The following is a 13,853-nucleotide window of genomic DNA, read 5'->3' as shown; positions in this document are numbered from 1 at the left end:
AATTGACCATCTAACCGTTAAAAAACAAATGTGTCACACATTGTTCAGGCATTCGGGGGCGAGTTTCTACTGATCGAGAAAACCTCGGTTATCAAGTGGACGACACATGTAGCGTAGCCTTCGAAAATCAAAAGAGGTAAAATTATCACAGGGAGCTGACAACCATCGGTGGGTTGAGTGGCAGCCTGAATCACGAGTGTTGGCGATAACCCGTTACGTTTTTCTGTAACGTATTGACGTACTTCCAAACAGTAACGGGTAATTCACGTTACTATTTTAGTAATGTATATGCTTGCGTCACTCGCTAAGTTTTGTTGCCAAGATTTCCAAAAGTTAAAAATAAATTACATTTACATTTTTTTTTCATGTTTCGAGACATTGAGTCATGTGTCTGTATGCACAAATATGCAAACCCTAACACTTATCTTAAGTGCCTTTCAAGCCCTGAACAACGAGAAAAGGGCAATGAGGGTGGCATTTATGTATATATGTAACATAAAAATTGTCGAACACTTTTTTCGGGAATAAGAAAGTAATTACACCCGGTGTACGCTTTGTAAGGAAAACTGGGTATTAAACAAAAAAAAAAAAAATCGCATATAATTTGGGAAAGGGGTACTTAGTAATCTCAAACCAATATCTTCATGGTGCTCGACGTTTGGAAGCCGGCTCGCCTCCTTGTTCGCGGGTGATTGTATGTGGATCCAAAGGTTGCGACCTGTCGTTATCTTCTTTTAGAGCGCAGCTCTTGGGCGCCCGTTTCCGGGTTGAGCGGCGTCGGCGTAACTGCACCAAATTTAGCGGGATAATTGACGTCACGTGACCTCGAGACCACTTCAATTCCCCACTACGCGACTTCAACACCAATTCGATTCCCCACTAAATTTAGAGGAGGTATTTAGTTTCTTCGCTAGATTTGGCGAAGAAATTCAGTTTCTCTGCCAGATTTAGCGGGAAAATTGACGTCAATTTCCCGCTAAATCTAACAGAGAAACTGAATTTGTTCATGGGGGACGTGACACCAAGTCATATGACGTCATTTTTCGCGCTAAATTTAGCGGGGAAACTGAATTGGAGGAGGAGGGTAGGGGAGAGCCTAAAGGAGGAGGAGGAAGAACATACCCTCCCCTGCCTAACCCCCACCTCCACTCAGGAGCTGCGCTCTACTTTCGCCTTACAGATTTGTAAATGGCTTTTATTTCCCTTCTGTCAGTATTGTCAGTATAGTTATGTTCTTCTATCTGTCAGTACTCAACATGTAACTCAACATCTCAACAGAGCTCTCCATAAAAGTTAAATGGTTGTTGTTGTATATTTAGATTTAAAAAAAAAGCATTTGACACAGTTAATCATAATATCTTGCTTTATAAACTCCATCAGTATGGCTTTCGGGGGAAAACGTCGGAGTTGTTTAATAGCTATCTCTTTAACCGTAAACAGTGCGTAATAATAAATAATTGTATCTCTACCCCTCAAAAGGTGTTAACTGGTGTACCACAGGGCTCAGTTCTTGGGCCCATCCTCTTTTTCTCTTTATGTAAATGATTTTCCGACGATTTTAAAATACTCGGAAGCATTAATGTACGCCAACGTTACGGCACTGATTTTTGTTGGGGACACGATAGGAGAATTACAGGATAAAATCAATGAGGAATTGACTAGAGTACTGACATGGTTCACGAGCAATCAACTTACAATCAGCCTAAGAAATCTAAATATATAGTGCTTCATTCCAAGAAAAAGGCGATTAATTACGACGACATAGTTATACAATTAGATAATACGTAATTATAACATGTTACTTGTTATAAATATTTAGGTGTTCTGTTTGATTCTGATATGCACTGGAAAAGCCAAATTAAGCACATGTGTTCCAAAATTGCATATGGTTGTTATACATTATTAAAAGCACGCGAATGTCTTGATTTATTTATTTTGCGCATACTCTATTTTGCATTCGTCCACAGTCAGCTGGTTTATTGTATTGGATCCTGGGGTTATACTTACGCTACATACTTAGATCCGGTAACTCGCTTGCAAAAACCGGCGATAAGATTTATAACATTTTCGAGAAACACTAACCCTAGTAGACCTATTTTCCAATCGCTAAACGTGTTGCCATTCAGTTGTATTTACAAATTAAAAACAGCTCAAGCAGTTCGTAAAATCATAGAGTCTAATTACGAAATGCAGTTACGCTAAGTACTTTCTAGAACGTGACTTCTTTCTTTTCTTTTGCTTCTTTTGCACATTGTACGAGTCGATTGTATTCTGCCGCTTTTTGAATTTATATTACGATTGGACCCCGGACTATCCTTAAGGGCTATGGGTCTAAACAGTTTTTGTGTATTTTGAGAACAAATATGGAAATAAAGCATTGAATGAATGAATGAATGAGTAGAAATCTGAGCCGGCTTCAAAACGTCGGACAAGACAAAGAAACTGGTTAGAGTTTACTAAGTATCCCTTTCATACTGCTTACCTAATCAGGCGGAGTTCCGCCAAAACGTTTGCATATTTTTTTCGTAATAAACACATTAAAACTAATTTTACATTACAATTACATTTACAAACACTAATTTTACATATAAACGCATACATGAGTTATGTTCTCATGTACTTATTGGAGATATTTATATAATTTGCTTTTATTTGACATGTCGGCTGAAAAAAAGGCGTTTTTTCTCTTATAATCCGTCGCAACTCAAGATGGTAGGGCGAGAAAAGGGAACGCCCGGGAGGAGGAAGCAGACGGAACGCTGGAGAGGAGAGGGCATACCTCCTCCTCTCTCCGGCGTTCCCTTTTCGTCTTCCTCGCCGGCCTTCCTTTCCTTCGTCCTAGCTTCTTAAGTTGCAACGGACTATAGATAGTTTGCCTTTTGTGCTAAGACCCACACGTACTCTAGCTTAGTTATGCAGAGCGTTACCGAAGGTACCGGGACGACAACCTAAGAGTGGGAAGGAGGATTAGGGAAGTTAATGCAAGGGCCAGGCGAGCTGATTAAGAACTGATATTGTCGGACTTGAAGACTGGGGAAGCAGACGGACAGGACAACACGAATTTTTTTGGAGAATCAAGTTGTCCTGTCCTTTTGTTTCTTCACTCTCCGTGGTAAAAAAATGGGAAAGGAGGAACGTCTCCCTCACCCTCCTATGTGTGTCCTAGACTTTGCTTTTGTCCTCCTGGCATATTAGCCGGTCCATCAAAATTCGTACAAAAGTGCGTTCCAGGCTCCCTCCCGCCCGTCACTTCGACTCTACTGCGCGCAACTGGTGCGTCTGTTTAGACTATTCGTGCTTTCGTGTCAAACAAATAGTATTCAACTCTTACTAATAAAACAATAGAAAAATTAATCTGTATTTTTGATTTAGGTCTTATTCTTTTCATTATTTTATTCGCTGAAATTGAATCCAAAATACACGTGAACGCTTTTTTTTATTTCATACGCATCGGTACCGTAGTTCTTGCAAGACTCCACAGTCACTTGTCTGTTGTAATGATCTTTCAACGAAAGCGGTGGGTGTTTCTGATATCAATATCTAGTTTAATTCACATTGTGCGCGTGGGGGCAGCTATCTTGTGCGTCAACTGCAGGGAGTTGCGAAAGCAGCACTCTGATAGTGCGAGCATTTGTTTGTATAACAAAACCCCCCGTAATGTAACCTTATCCCGACAATCACACTAGACCAGTCTGCTGATAATAAACTGTCTTAAAAGAAATCCTTGTATATAGTCCACGCTAGAAGATAGTCCGTGCAAGGTAAATATAAAATTTTTAACATCTAATTATAGTCTGCTGTCTACAGTGGTCCCTGCCTGTAAGATTCATAATGTATGAAGAATAATCCTAAAACTATGCATGGTAAACACCGCTAATCGCTCGTGTTGGCCAAAGTGTTGGGTAGTTAAGTTATTCCCGCTTTGTGGCGTTTACTGAACCGTGAAGTCAAGGGCAACACGATATCGACCGGGTCACTGTGTACGCTCTGTCTAATACGTCTACTTTTTGCCGGTTAATGTAACCGGGGCCACCTACTGTGACCGCAACTGAGCGGCGGCATTCAGGCTTTGTAACGAAAAACACACGGGGTTTGCCGGTGGGAATTTCTTGAAGTCGAAAGTGGACTGACCTCTTTCAAGCAAATCACGAAGAGGAGGGGGGGGGGGGGGGGGGGGGAAGGGAGGTACACCGCCTATACCTCACTATAAAAGCAGACTGCGGAGTCGGGATAGACAGTCAGTCCTCCAGCAACCAAGCCACAATGAGTGCTACCAGGAAGCCCACGGTAAGGCAGCGTTCGTTAAGCATATCTAGCCACTCGGTATTTTTATCGTTGTTTCGTAACCTGAAAATCCAAGCTTGTTTGTTTGTTTTGACTATTAAATCTGCCCCTGCAAGACTCGTATCACTGAAGTAAGCACGAGCCTGGCACAACCCGGCGGATAGATTCCTGGACAGGATATTTTGGCTTGGACTTGCAGGAGTAGATTAATATATTAATGTATATAATTCAATTGTAATGAGAAGACAGTTTAAAAAGTTATTCTCATTCTTCCCCGTCTATTCGCCGTCTGGTCAATATGTTTCCAGTTCATACTCAACTTTAATGGGACTTTATTATTCTGAGCATTCTGGCTGGAACGCTTAATATATATTGCTAGGGAAATGTCGGGACAATTTGACCGCTTTCAGTAAGCGGTTTTTCCAATCGCTGGGCAAAATAATTATTTATAAAAGAACAGCCTAAATTAATAATAAAAAAAACCGCATCTCCACGTGGTGAATGATGTTGATTGGGGCGAAGCTCTGGTGGTGCTTGTCTGCGCAGATGCTGAGCCGCAGCATACCGAGCCTTTCGTTCTTTTTCATCCCTGTTAGCTGTGGTCAAATGCTCAAATGCGTGTATCACCACATAACCACGTTCCATACCACACATTCCCTTTTTCACATGGATGAAAACGAACGAAAGGCTCGGCATGCTGCGGCTCAGCGTCTATTAGCGCCGAGATGTTTCGGTGGCGCCCTCTTATGCTTTCCCTCCGTGACGTCACGACTGGGATTTGCCTCGCCGTGACGTCACCAGTTGTTATTCTGGCTACTTACCATCGGGTGCGACGACGAGTTCGATGGTGTGTTTAAAAAGCACAGTGGAAGCTAGGAGCCATTGCAATCCGAAACCAACACCGTCAAAGTTGACAATCTGACAATGCTCATATGCCCATGATTTGGCCAATCCTGGAAAGCTGACCGTAGCGACGCTTTTGGCGGCGCACATCACTAATACGCAGACAAGCACCACCAGAGCTTCGCCCCAATCAACGTCATTCACCACGTGGAGATGCGGTTGTTTTTTTTTTTTGTTCTGCCCTACATGAGCACGGGAGCACGTGCTCACGTGGTCGTGAGCACGAGCACCCGACGCCGGACATCGGACGGACATACGGAGATGGCTAGCCCCTAACACCGTGGCCCCTAAGGAGTACTAGATAACAGAAAGTATAAAACAGAGAGAGGACGAAACACAGACGAGTACATTCTTTCAACTCTCAACAAAGTTTATTCCATGGGGTGCGAACGTATGTTCCCCTGCGCAGACTTAGGGAAAGGGGGAAAAGGGCAGAGGCAGAGGGGGAAGTAAGAGGAAGGAAGGGAGGGTGGGAGAGGCGGCTGGGTGCGTGGACTCGTTGGGGTCGGGCCGCTCACCGAGGTCGTCTAATCACCCCGGACAGCTCTTGGCTCAGATAATCTATCTCTCTATCGGAGAGGGCTAGCGAGGGGGAAGAGACATTGACGACGGAGTTTTTTATCGCAAAAGATTCGATAACTTCCCTGCCGAATCTCTGAGGATGGCGACCTAGCACGCGCGTTTTTTTGAACCTTGACTTACATCCTCCGCATGTGCGACGATGTGCTGCAATCGGGTGCACCGTCTCCTCGCTGGGATCGGCGACCTCTCGGAAGTGCTCCCTCAGGCGGTCATTTAGGCACCGGCCCGTTTGCCCGATATATTCTCCCCCGCAAGAGAAAGGAATGGAATAGATTCTCTCTCTCCGGCAAGGGACGAACTGCTTTTCATGTTTCTTGGGACAGGGATTTGGAGGGGAAGGATTATTGACCTGACGGCACATCTGCTTCAGTTTGAATTTGCACTTGAAGACGACTCCTACGTCGAAACGTGAGGCGAGCGCCTTGAGGCGATGGGAAGTGTTGTGCGTGTACGGAATGACGGCGAATTGTTTTCGGCGGGGTCGGGGTGTAGTGGGAGGTGTGTTGGAGGAGGTAATAAGCCTCTTTAGAGTATTTGTCGGAAGGTCTTCTGGATATCCAGTTTTCCGCAACCTATCTATTTGCAGGATAACGCTGTTTTTGCCTAGATGAGGGCAGGACCTAGATCGCGCAGTCTTCAGGAGGGACTTAACCAGGCCTAGCTTGACTGTTTTTGAGTGAGCGCTGGTGAAGGGGAGAACTGCTTTTTCTGATCTTTGTTTGAATTCCCAGCACAACCCCCCGGGTCGGAGACTAAGTTGTAGTTCTAAAAATTGAAGGGTACCCCCTACCGGGTCCTCTCTTTTGAACGTGAGGCCGGCGGGGTTTGATGTGAAGGCTTTGAGAATGATCAGAGGCTCTGTCTGTTCCTAGTGCAGCACAAGATAATCGTCTACGTACCTGAATACCTGGCACCCGGGTGCCGTCGACTCCAGTTTCGCCTTTATATCCCGATCCACATACATTAGGAAGATTTCATTAAGAATGGGCGCCAGGCAAGACCCGATGCAGACACCTGCCTTCTGGATGTAAATTTTTCCTTCGTACTCAACGAGCGTAGAGCGGAGGTAAGGGTCTAGCAGAGAAAGGAACCCTTTAACGGAGACTCCCGACGCGTTTTGGAACTTGCACATGCCGTGCTCATCTATGGCGTTGCTCACAGACCCGAGCAGGTAATTGACATCTAGATTATAATACATATCCTCGATATCTAACGAAAACAGACCGAGGGGGACAGGCGAATCGTGGAGAGGGGTGAGGTGTGAGATCAGGTCAGAGGAGTTGGTGATGCGGAAAGGTTGAGGGAGATTGAGAGCGGTTAGGTGCTTGAGTAGGAAAGATGCCAGGCGCTTTTGCCAACAGCCGTTTTCTGATATGATGCTGCGGAGCGGAACATCGGGTTTGTGAGTTTTTGCGGAGAAAAAGACAGTCAGGTACTGTTTTGAGGGGGCGGCTATCGCGTTCCTCAAGGCTGGCAGGTCAAGGTTTGTGCACAGGTCTTTAACCTTGGATCTCAAAGATCCCGAAGGTCTTTTTTTGAGCAAGATAAAGTTTTTATCTAGGGCAGCTCCCACCTTAACGCCGAAGAGGTCTTCTTCCATGATGACGAAAACGCCTGTTTTGTCAGATTCCAAAAGTTTCAGTCGGGCGCCGCGCAGCTCCTCCACGACAGAAGGCACCAGAGACCCACCCGAGGAGGGCGGGGGAGGGTGGGCACACGCTGAGCGATCCGCTGAGCCCACGAAGTCTTGACGATCCTGTTCTGGGATGGAGGCTGCAACCTGGTAGACAGAGGCCAGCTGGTCGACTCTTGAACCGGGCAGGTCTGGGGCAAACTTAGGTCCATAGGAGAGTAGCCGCACGGCGTCCGGGGAATGTTCCAAAACGCGTCGGGAGTCTCCGTTAAAGGGTTCCTTTCTCTGCTAGACCTTTACCTCCGCTCTACGCTCGTTGAGTACGAAGGAAAAATTTACATCCAGAAGGCAGGTGTCTGCATCGGGTCTTGCCTGGCGCCCATTCTTAGTGAAATCTTCCTAATGTATGTGGATCGGGATATAAAGGCGAAACTGGAGTCGACGGCACCCGGGTGCCAGGTATTCAGGTACGTAGACGATTATCTTGTACTGCACCAGGAACAGACAGAGCCTGAGATCATTCTCAAAGCCTTCACATCAAACCCCGCCGGCCTCACGTTCAAAAGAGAGGACCCGGTAGGGGGTACCCTTCAATTTCTAGAACTACAACTTAGTCTCCGACCCGGGGGGTTGTGCTGGGAATTCAAACAAAGATCAGAAAAAGCAGTTCTCCCCTTCACCAGCGCCCACTCAAAAACAGTCAAGCTAGGCCTGGTTAAGTCCCTCCTGAAGACTGCGCGATCTAGGTCCTGCCCTCATCTAGGCAAAAACAGCGTTATCCTGCAAATAGATAGGTTGCGGAAAGCTGGATATCCAGAAGACCTTCTGACAAATACTCTAAAGAGGCTTATTACCTCCTCCAACAGACCTCCCTCTACACCCCGACCCCACCGAAAACTATTCGCCGTCATTCCGTACACGCACAACACTTCACATCGCCTCAAGGCGCTCGCCTCACGTTTCGACGTAGGAGTTGTCTTCAAGTGCAAATTCAAACTGAAGCAGATGTGCCGTCAGGTCAATAATCCTTCCCCTCCAAATCCCTGTCCCAAGAAACATGAAAAGCAGTTCGTCCCTTGCCGGAGAGAGAGAATCTATTCCATTCCTTTCTCTTGCGGGGGAGAATATATCGGGCAAACGGGCCGGTGCCTAAATGACCGCCTGAGGGAGCACTTCCGAGAGGTCGCCGATCCCAGCGAGGAAACGGTGCACCCGATTGCAGCACATCGTCGCACATGCGGAGGATGTAAGCCAAGGTTCAAAAAAACGCGCGTGCTAGGTCGCCATCCTCAGAGATTCGGCAGGGAAGTTATCGAATCTTTTGCGATAAAAAAACTCCGTCGTCAATGTCTCTTCCCCCTCGCTAGCCCTCTCCGATAGAGAGATAGATTATCTGAGCCAAGAGCTGTCCGGGGTGATTAGACGACCTCGGTGAGCGGCCCGACCCCAACGAGTCCACGCACCCAGCCGCCTCTCCCACCCTCCCTTCCTTCCTCTTACTTGCCCCTCTGCCTCTGCCCTTTTCCCCCTTTCCCTAAGTCTGCGCAGGGGAACATACGTTCGCACCCCATGGAATAAACTTTGTTGAGAGTTGAAAGAATGTACTCGTCTGTGTTTCGTCCTCTCTCTGTTTTATACTTTCTGTTATCTAGTACATCGCACCAACACGCTCGTTAGGAATATAATACCCCTAAGGAGCTTCGCCCCTAAAAACGATTTCCTAGGTGGAATTGAACTGACATTTCTATCACACTGGTAAATGGTAATGGCGCCGTCGTGCACTGTGCGTATCGGTACTGCATAAAAGTATCGTTATAACTGTGGAAAGCAAAAACATCTATTTAAATACTTATAGAAGCGTTGCCGCTGTAGTCTCTAATAAAATACCCGAATTTCAAGCAGCTGCCTAAATACTTTATCAGATCGAAAATTAAAATTAATTGGGATCCATTTTTGTTTTCAGGTCGCCGTTATCTTCTTTGCCCTACTGGCCACAGCTACGGCCGGCTACCTCGGAGGTTACGGTGGCTACGGCGGATATGGCGGCTATGGAGGCTACGGTGGCTACGGCGGATACGGCGGCTACGGAGGCTACGGTGGTTATGGAGGCTATGGTGGCTATGGCGGCCACGGTGGCTACGGAGGCTATGGCGGCTACGGCGGCTACGGCTACCCGGTCGGGCGGGCCTTCGCCTACCACACGCACATCAACCACGGTTACGGAGGATACGGAGGATACGGCCTGGGCGGCTACGGCTACGGAGGACACGGATACTACGGTTGAGCCCAGGACTGGCCATTAGGTTGAACGGGGATCGGATTGTCTCAGGCTTTCTCTTGGTTCTAAAAAACTTTTTGTACAGAAAATAAAGAGCCTATTTGTACATTTCACCACTGTACACGTCGAGGGTCCTGACTTGATGTTTTACATAGGTATACATCGCCTGATGTTGGTTTAGGCCATTTTGTTCCCACTTTTACATTTATGTTTTGTTCAGAAGCGCGTGAAAGGGCGTGTCCCTGCACGCGTCTGTGGCGCTGACTGTGCTATGGCGACATTTTGTTTTCGTCAATTTCTTTGTATTTTCCCCGTGAGCGCGTGCTGTCGGCATCGGGTACTACAATGGATGCAGCAATCAAGCAATGCCGATCAAAGAGTACACCTGGACCTGATGGGATCACCGCCCCCATGCTTAAGAACGCTCCGGAGTCAGCCAGGCGAGCAATGTTGCAATGGTTCAACCAAATCTGGGACACTGGCGATTTCCCGGAAGAATGGAGGATATCCGTGGTGACGCCGATTCCGAAAGCTGGGAAACCCGCGACAGATCCGGCGAACGTACGGCCGATCTCCCTCACCTCTATCATGGGAAAGCTCATGAAGAGAATGGTCCTGGCCAGAATCCAGCACAACATACGCCACAAAGGAATACTCCCCCCCGCGCAGACTGGGTTTCGGGCTAACCTAAGTACCCACGACAGCCTGCTTATGATCTACAACGATGTTATCGATCGGCCGCGAAGCGATGGAAGTCTGAGAGTAATCGTATCAATTGACATCAAGAAAGCGTTTGACAGCGTCCCCCACGAATCTGTCGTCGGCAAGATGGAAGAGCAGGGGCTCACTGGCAAACAACTGGATTTTGTGAAATCTTTCCTTGCAAACCGCAAGTACAGAATAAAGGCAGGTTACGGAAAGGAAGCGCGAGAAGGCCCGGCTAGCGAAAACAACATCGGCGTGCCGCAAGGAGCAGTTCTCTCGCCAACGCTATTTAACATAGTTATGGCACCACTGCTCTGGCGGCTCTACAAGATCGAGAAGCTGAAAGCGACGGCGTACGCAGACGACGTCACTATATGGACGCATGAAGGTACGCCAGAGCAACAGGAGGCAGCACTGCAAGAAGGACTAAATACCATCGGCGACTTTTTGAAAGAAGTAGGGATGAGACCATCCCCAGAAAAGACTAAATACACCGTGTTCGGGGCCGGTAACGTCCAAAGAAACCTGCAGCTCACCTTCGCCGGGGACCCAATCGTTCGAGAAGAGAGCATCAAGCTTTTAGGGGTCACCTTCGGAAACTCACCCAGCATCACTGACAAGTGGATGGCCGAGATGAGAAAGAAGTGGAAGCAAGGCCTCAACCTGGTCAGAAGAATCACCCATCGACTTGGAGGAGCCGGAGAAACAACGGCAAGGAAGTTAGTAATGGCCACACTGGTCTCGAAAATCACATATGCGGCGCGATTTTATTCATTACGGTCGTGTCACAAGAACCAGTTCCGAGCTATGCTCAATGACGCACGAAGAGCCATCTTGGGGCTACCAAGAAGTACAGCTGCAACGGAAAAAGAGTAGCACAAGTGACCGACGACCGGAGCGGCAAAATCGCGACGCGCGGCGCTATTGTTCCCGAGCGCGCCGATAGCGAGAGTGCCAGTCACGTTCTATGTCTCAACGGGGGGGGGAGGGGGGGGGGGGGGGGGGGGGGGCCGGCAGAAAGCAGCCCATTCTAAAGCCCTCATTTTAACAGCTATCTTATCTCTCAATTTTCTGCCGGCCACCCCCGCGTTGAGAGATGCAACGTGACTGGCACTCTCGCTATCGGCACGCTTGGGAACAAGAGCGCCGCGTGTCGCGATTTTGCCGCTCCGGTCATCGGTCACTTGTGCTACTCTTTTTCCGTTGAGGCTGTACAAAAACGGAGAGGATGAGGCAACTCATCTTTTTGCCAGAAATTGAGGACCTACTGGTGCAGCAGACAGTGACGCACACGGCGCGTGTGCATCACACAGAGGAAGGCCGAGCAGTGGCAAGCTACATAGGCATCAAGCTCCCGGAGACCCTAGACCTCCCCCCAAGCAGGGCACCGTGGGATGTGATTAGCGTCACGCAAGGTGCGAAACCCCTTCCAAGAAATATGGACCCGGAGCGACACAAAGCCCGCAGGAAAAGGTACGCCCAACAGCACAAGAAGGAGGTCAAGGAGCTGTTGGCAAGCCAGCACAACACAGTGGTGTACGTCGATGGAGCAACAAAAGGGAAGGAGTATGCCGCAGGAGCAGTCTTCTACAGAGGCGAGGGGGCAACTCCCTTTGAAATTGCCACTAGCTGCGGACTGGGCACGGAGGTCACATCAGACACGGTAGAAGAAGTGGCTCTTCTGTTCACGTTGGGAGTATACGGGCACCTCCCCGGCAAGACGAGAAACCTCGTTATCTATACGGACTCCCAGGAGGCGGTACAAAGCATGAACAAGCTCAAGGCAACTGCAAGCCCGACGGTACACGCCTTCTTCGACACGGCGCTCAGCCTATACCGGGAGCACGGCACAAGAATCAGTGTACGATGGGTCCCGGGACACCAGGAGATCTCAGGAAACGACATGGCTCACGCAGCGGCACAGTGCGGGATGAGAAAAATTCATCAGTTGCCATCCCAACAGGCGTCCAACTGCGAAGAGTCAGTCGAACAGCCAGAAAATACGGCATGCTACGACCTCGTCGAAGAGCTGCGTAGATGTCGCAAGATGCGAAAGATTCAGCTAGCGGAAAAGTGGCAACCCGAGGACTACCCGCTTCCGGCGAAAACCTTCAAGCGAAAGGAAACGGTTCAACTTCGGCGCATCCGTACCGAAGGCGCGGTCACGCCAAGGCTCAAGTACCACATCAACCTCTCGCAATTGCGACGGACGCAGCCGTACGCGGTCCCTCCGGACCCGCGATGTCAGAGATGCAAGGATCCAGAAGCCATTCCCAGGCTCGACCATCTCCTATGGGAATGCCAAGCTCTAGCCTTGTGCAGAGTGGAAGCCATCGAGACGCTACCTAAGGAAGAAAGACCTAAGAGACTCGTGGATTGGACGGACCCGCAGGGCGAAGCCCAACGCCGGACGAGGATCCTCCAGTCGCTTCTGGACTTCGTAGCCAAGTCAGATCTTGGGGACTCCATATGAAAACACCCCTCATGACACATCGCACAGTCATCCCTCATCACCCATAATCACGCAAGAACGAGGCTGCCAGATCCGAGGATCACCGCGGCGCGGATAATCTTTCTATTCGTAGTTCTTGGTTTCCAATAAACGTTTTCTACCTACCTACCTATCGGGTACTACAAAGGGTGGCATCAGTCTAAACAGAAGGTCATTGAGGCATCCTAGTTTAGACTCTTGACTTCGCCATGTACTGTAAGCGCTCATTTTGCCTACCACCATATCTATACGTCAAGGAACAGGGAACTTTCGAGGTTTCGTGCAAAGCAAATCACATTTTTCAAATGCTTCGATGGCCGAATGACCAATGCCTTTTTTTTTGGCGCGTCTTAATTTTATGGTTAACATACAGGTGCGGTAAATAATATATCGATTTAATCTCAGAGTGTGTGATGTCATTCGAGACGGGACTGATTATGAAAATATTTTTTCGCAAATTTATGGTTTCTGCGGATGAATTCAGCTATGAACATACAGATCGATGCCAACAATCATGATCAATATCTTAACGAATAATAATAGTCCCCCACCTAAAAAATGAACACAGATTATGTTCAAGGTCAATGCTGTGATGTCGGCGAATGTTGAGAGAAGTCTTCGGCATCAAATATACATATACTTAACTAGCTATCAGGAGGGTAGCGGTTTAAATAGACGAATGCACAGAATTTTCGAAACATAGCGACCATACTTCCACACTGTGCATGTGTTTGGAGGCGGGCTGAGGGCCGAGGCTGGTAGAATGAACCAGGCTAAAGGTTGACTGCCAAAGCTCTTCACCCGGAAGAAAGAACCGGGCCCTATCAGGCCTCTGATTGCCATGGGAGCCATGAACTACAAATGACTGGAACGTCGCTGATTCGGGCGTTTATTCCTAGGTAAACTCCCGAAGCAAGTGCAATTATGTCAGCTCCGTTCGGGCAGTACGTCAATTCTTCGGCACCGTCATATTTATT

At 48.1% G+C, this 13,853-nt stretch overlaps 2 protein-coding genes across 2 annotated transcripts; both read left to right on the top strand.

Annotated features, from left to right (window-relative positions):
- The first annotated feature begins 4,252 nt into the window (after positions 1-4,252).
- Positions 4,253-9,750, top strand: LOC115308310 (neuropeptide-like protein 31). Its single transcript, XM_029966177.2, has 2 exons — positions 4,253-4,287; positions 9,366-9,750. Exons 1-2 carry the CDS (start codon positions 4,264-4,266, stop codon positions 9,684-9,686), a joined length of 345 nt encoding a protein of 114 aa, XP_029822037.2. The 5' UTR covers positions 4,253-4,263; the 3' UTR covers positions 9,687-9,750.
- Positions 9,751-10,685: 935 nt separating this feature from the next.
- LOC120840854 lies at positions 10,686-12,858 on the top strand. Its single transcript, XM_040211611.1, has 2 exons — positions 10,686-11,235; positions 11,639-12,858. Exons 1-2 carry the CDS (start codon positions 10,686-10,688, stop codon positions 12,856-12,858), a joined length of 1,770 nt encoding a protein of 589 aa, XP_040067545.1.
- Positions 12,859-13,853: the final 995 nt, after the last annotated feature.

This window comes from Ixodes scapularis, unplaced genomic scaffold (assembly GCF_016920785.2).
Source record: "Ixodes scapularis isolate PalLabHiFi unplaced genomic scaffold, ASM1692078v2 PGA_scaffold3__209_contigs__length_174095766, whole genome shotgun sequence".
Lineage (NCBI taxonomy): Eukaryota > Metazoa > Arthropoda > Arachnida > Ixodida > Ixodidae > Ixodes > Ixodes scapularis.
The sequence above is the reverse complement of the archived record's forward strand: the minus strand, read 5'-3'. Positions and strand labels throughout refer to the sequence as shown.

What these genes read in the sequence shown, in the direction of transcription:
- LOC115308310 (XM_029966177.2), top strand. Translation starts at nt 4,264, where the DNA reads ATGAGTGCTACCAGGAAGCCCACG. An exon ending in GTGCTACCAGGAAGCCCACG is followed by an intron (nt 4,288 to 9,365) that starts GTAAGGCAGCGT and finishes TTTTGTTTTCAG; the next exon opens with GTCGCCGTTATCTTCTTTGC.
- LOC120840854 (XM_040211611.1), top strand. Translation starts at nt 10,686, where the DNA reads ATGGCACCACTGCTCTGGCGGCTCTACAAGATCGAGAAGCTGAAAGCG. An exon ending in CATCTTGGGGCTACCAAGAA is followed by an intron (nt 11,236 to 11,638) that starts GTACAGCTGCAA and finishes TCTTTTTGCCAG; the next exon opens with AAATTGAGGACCTACTGGTG.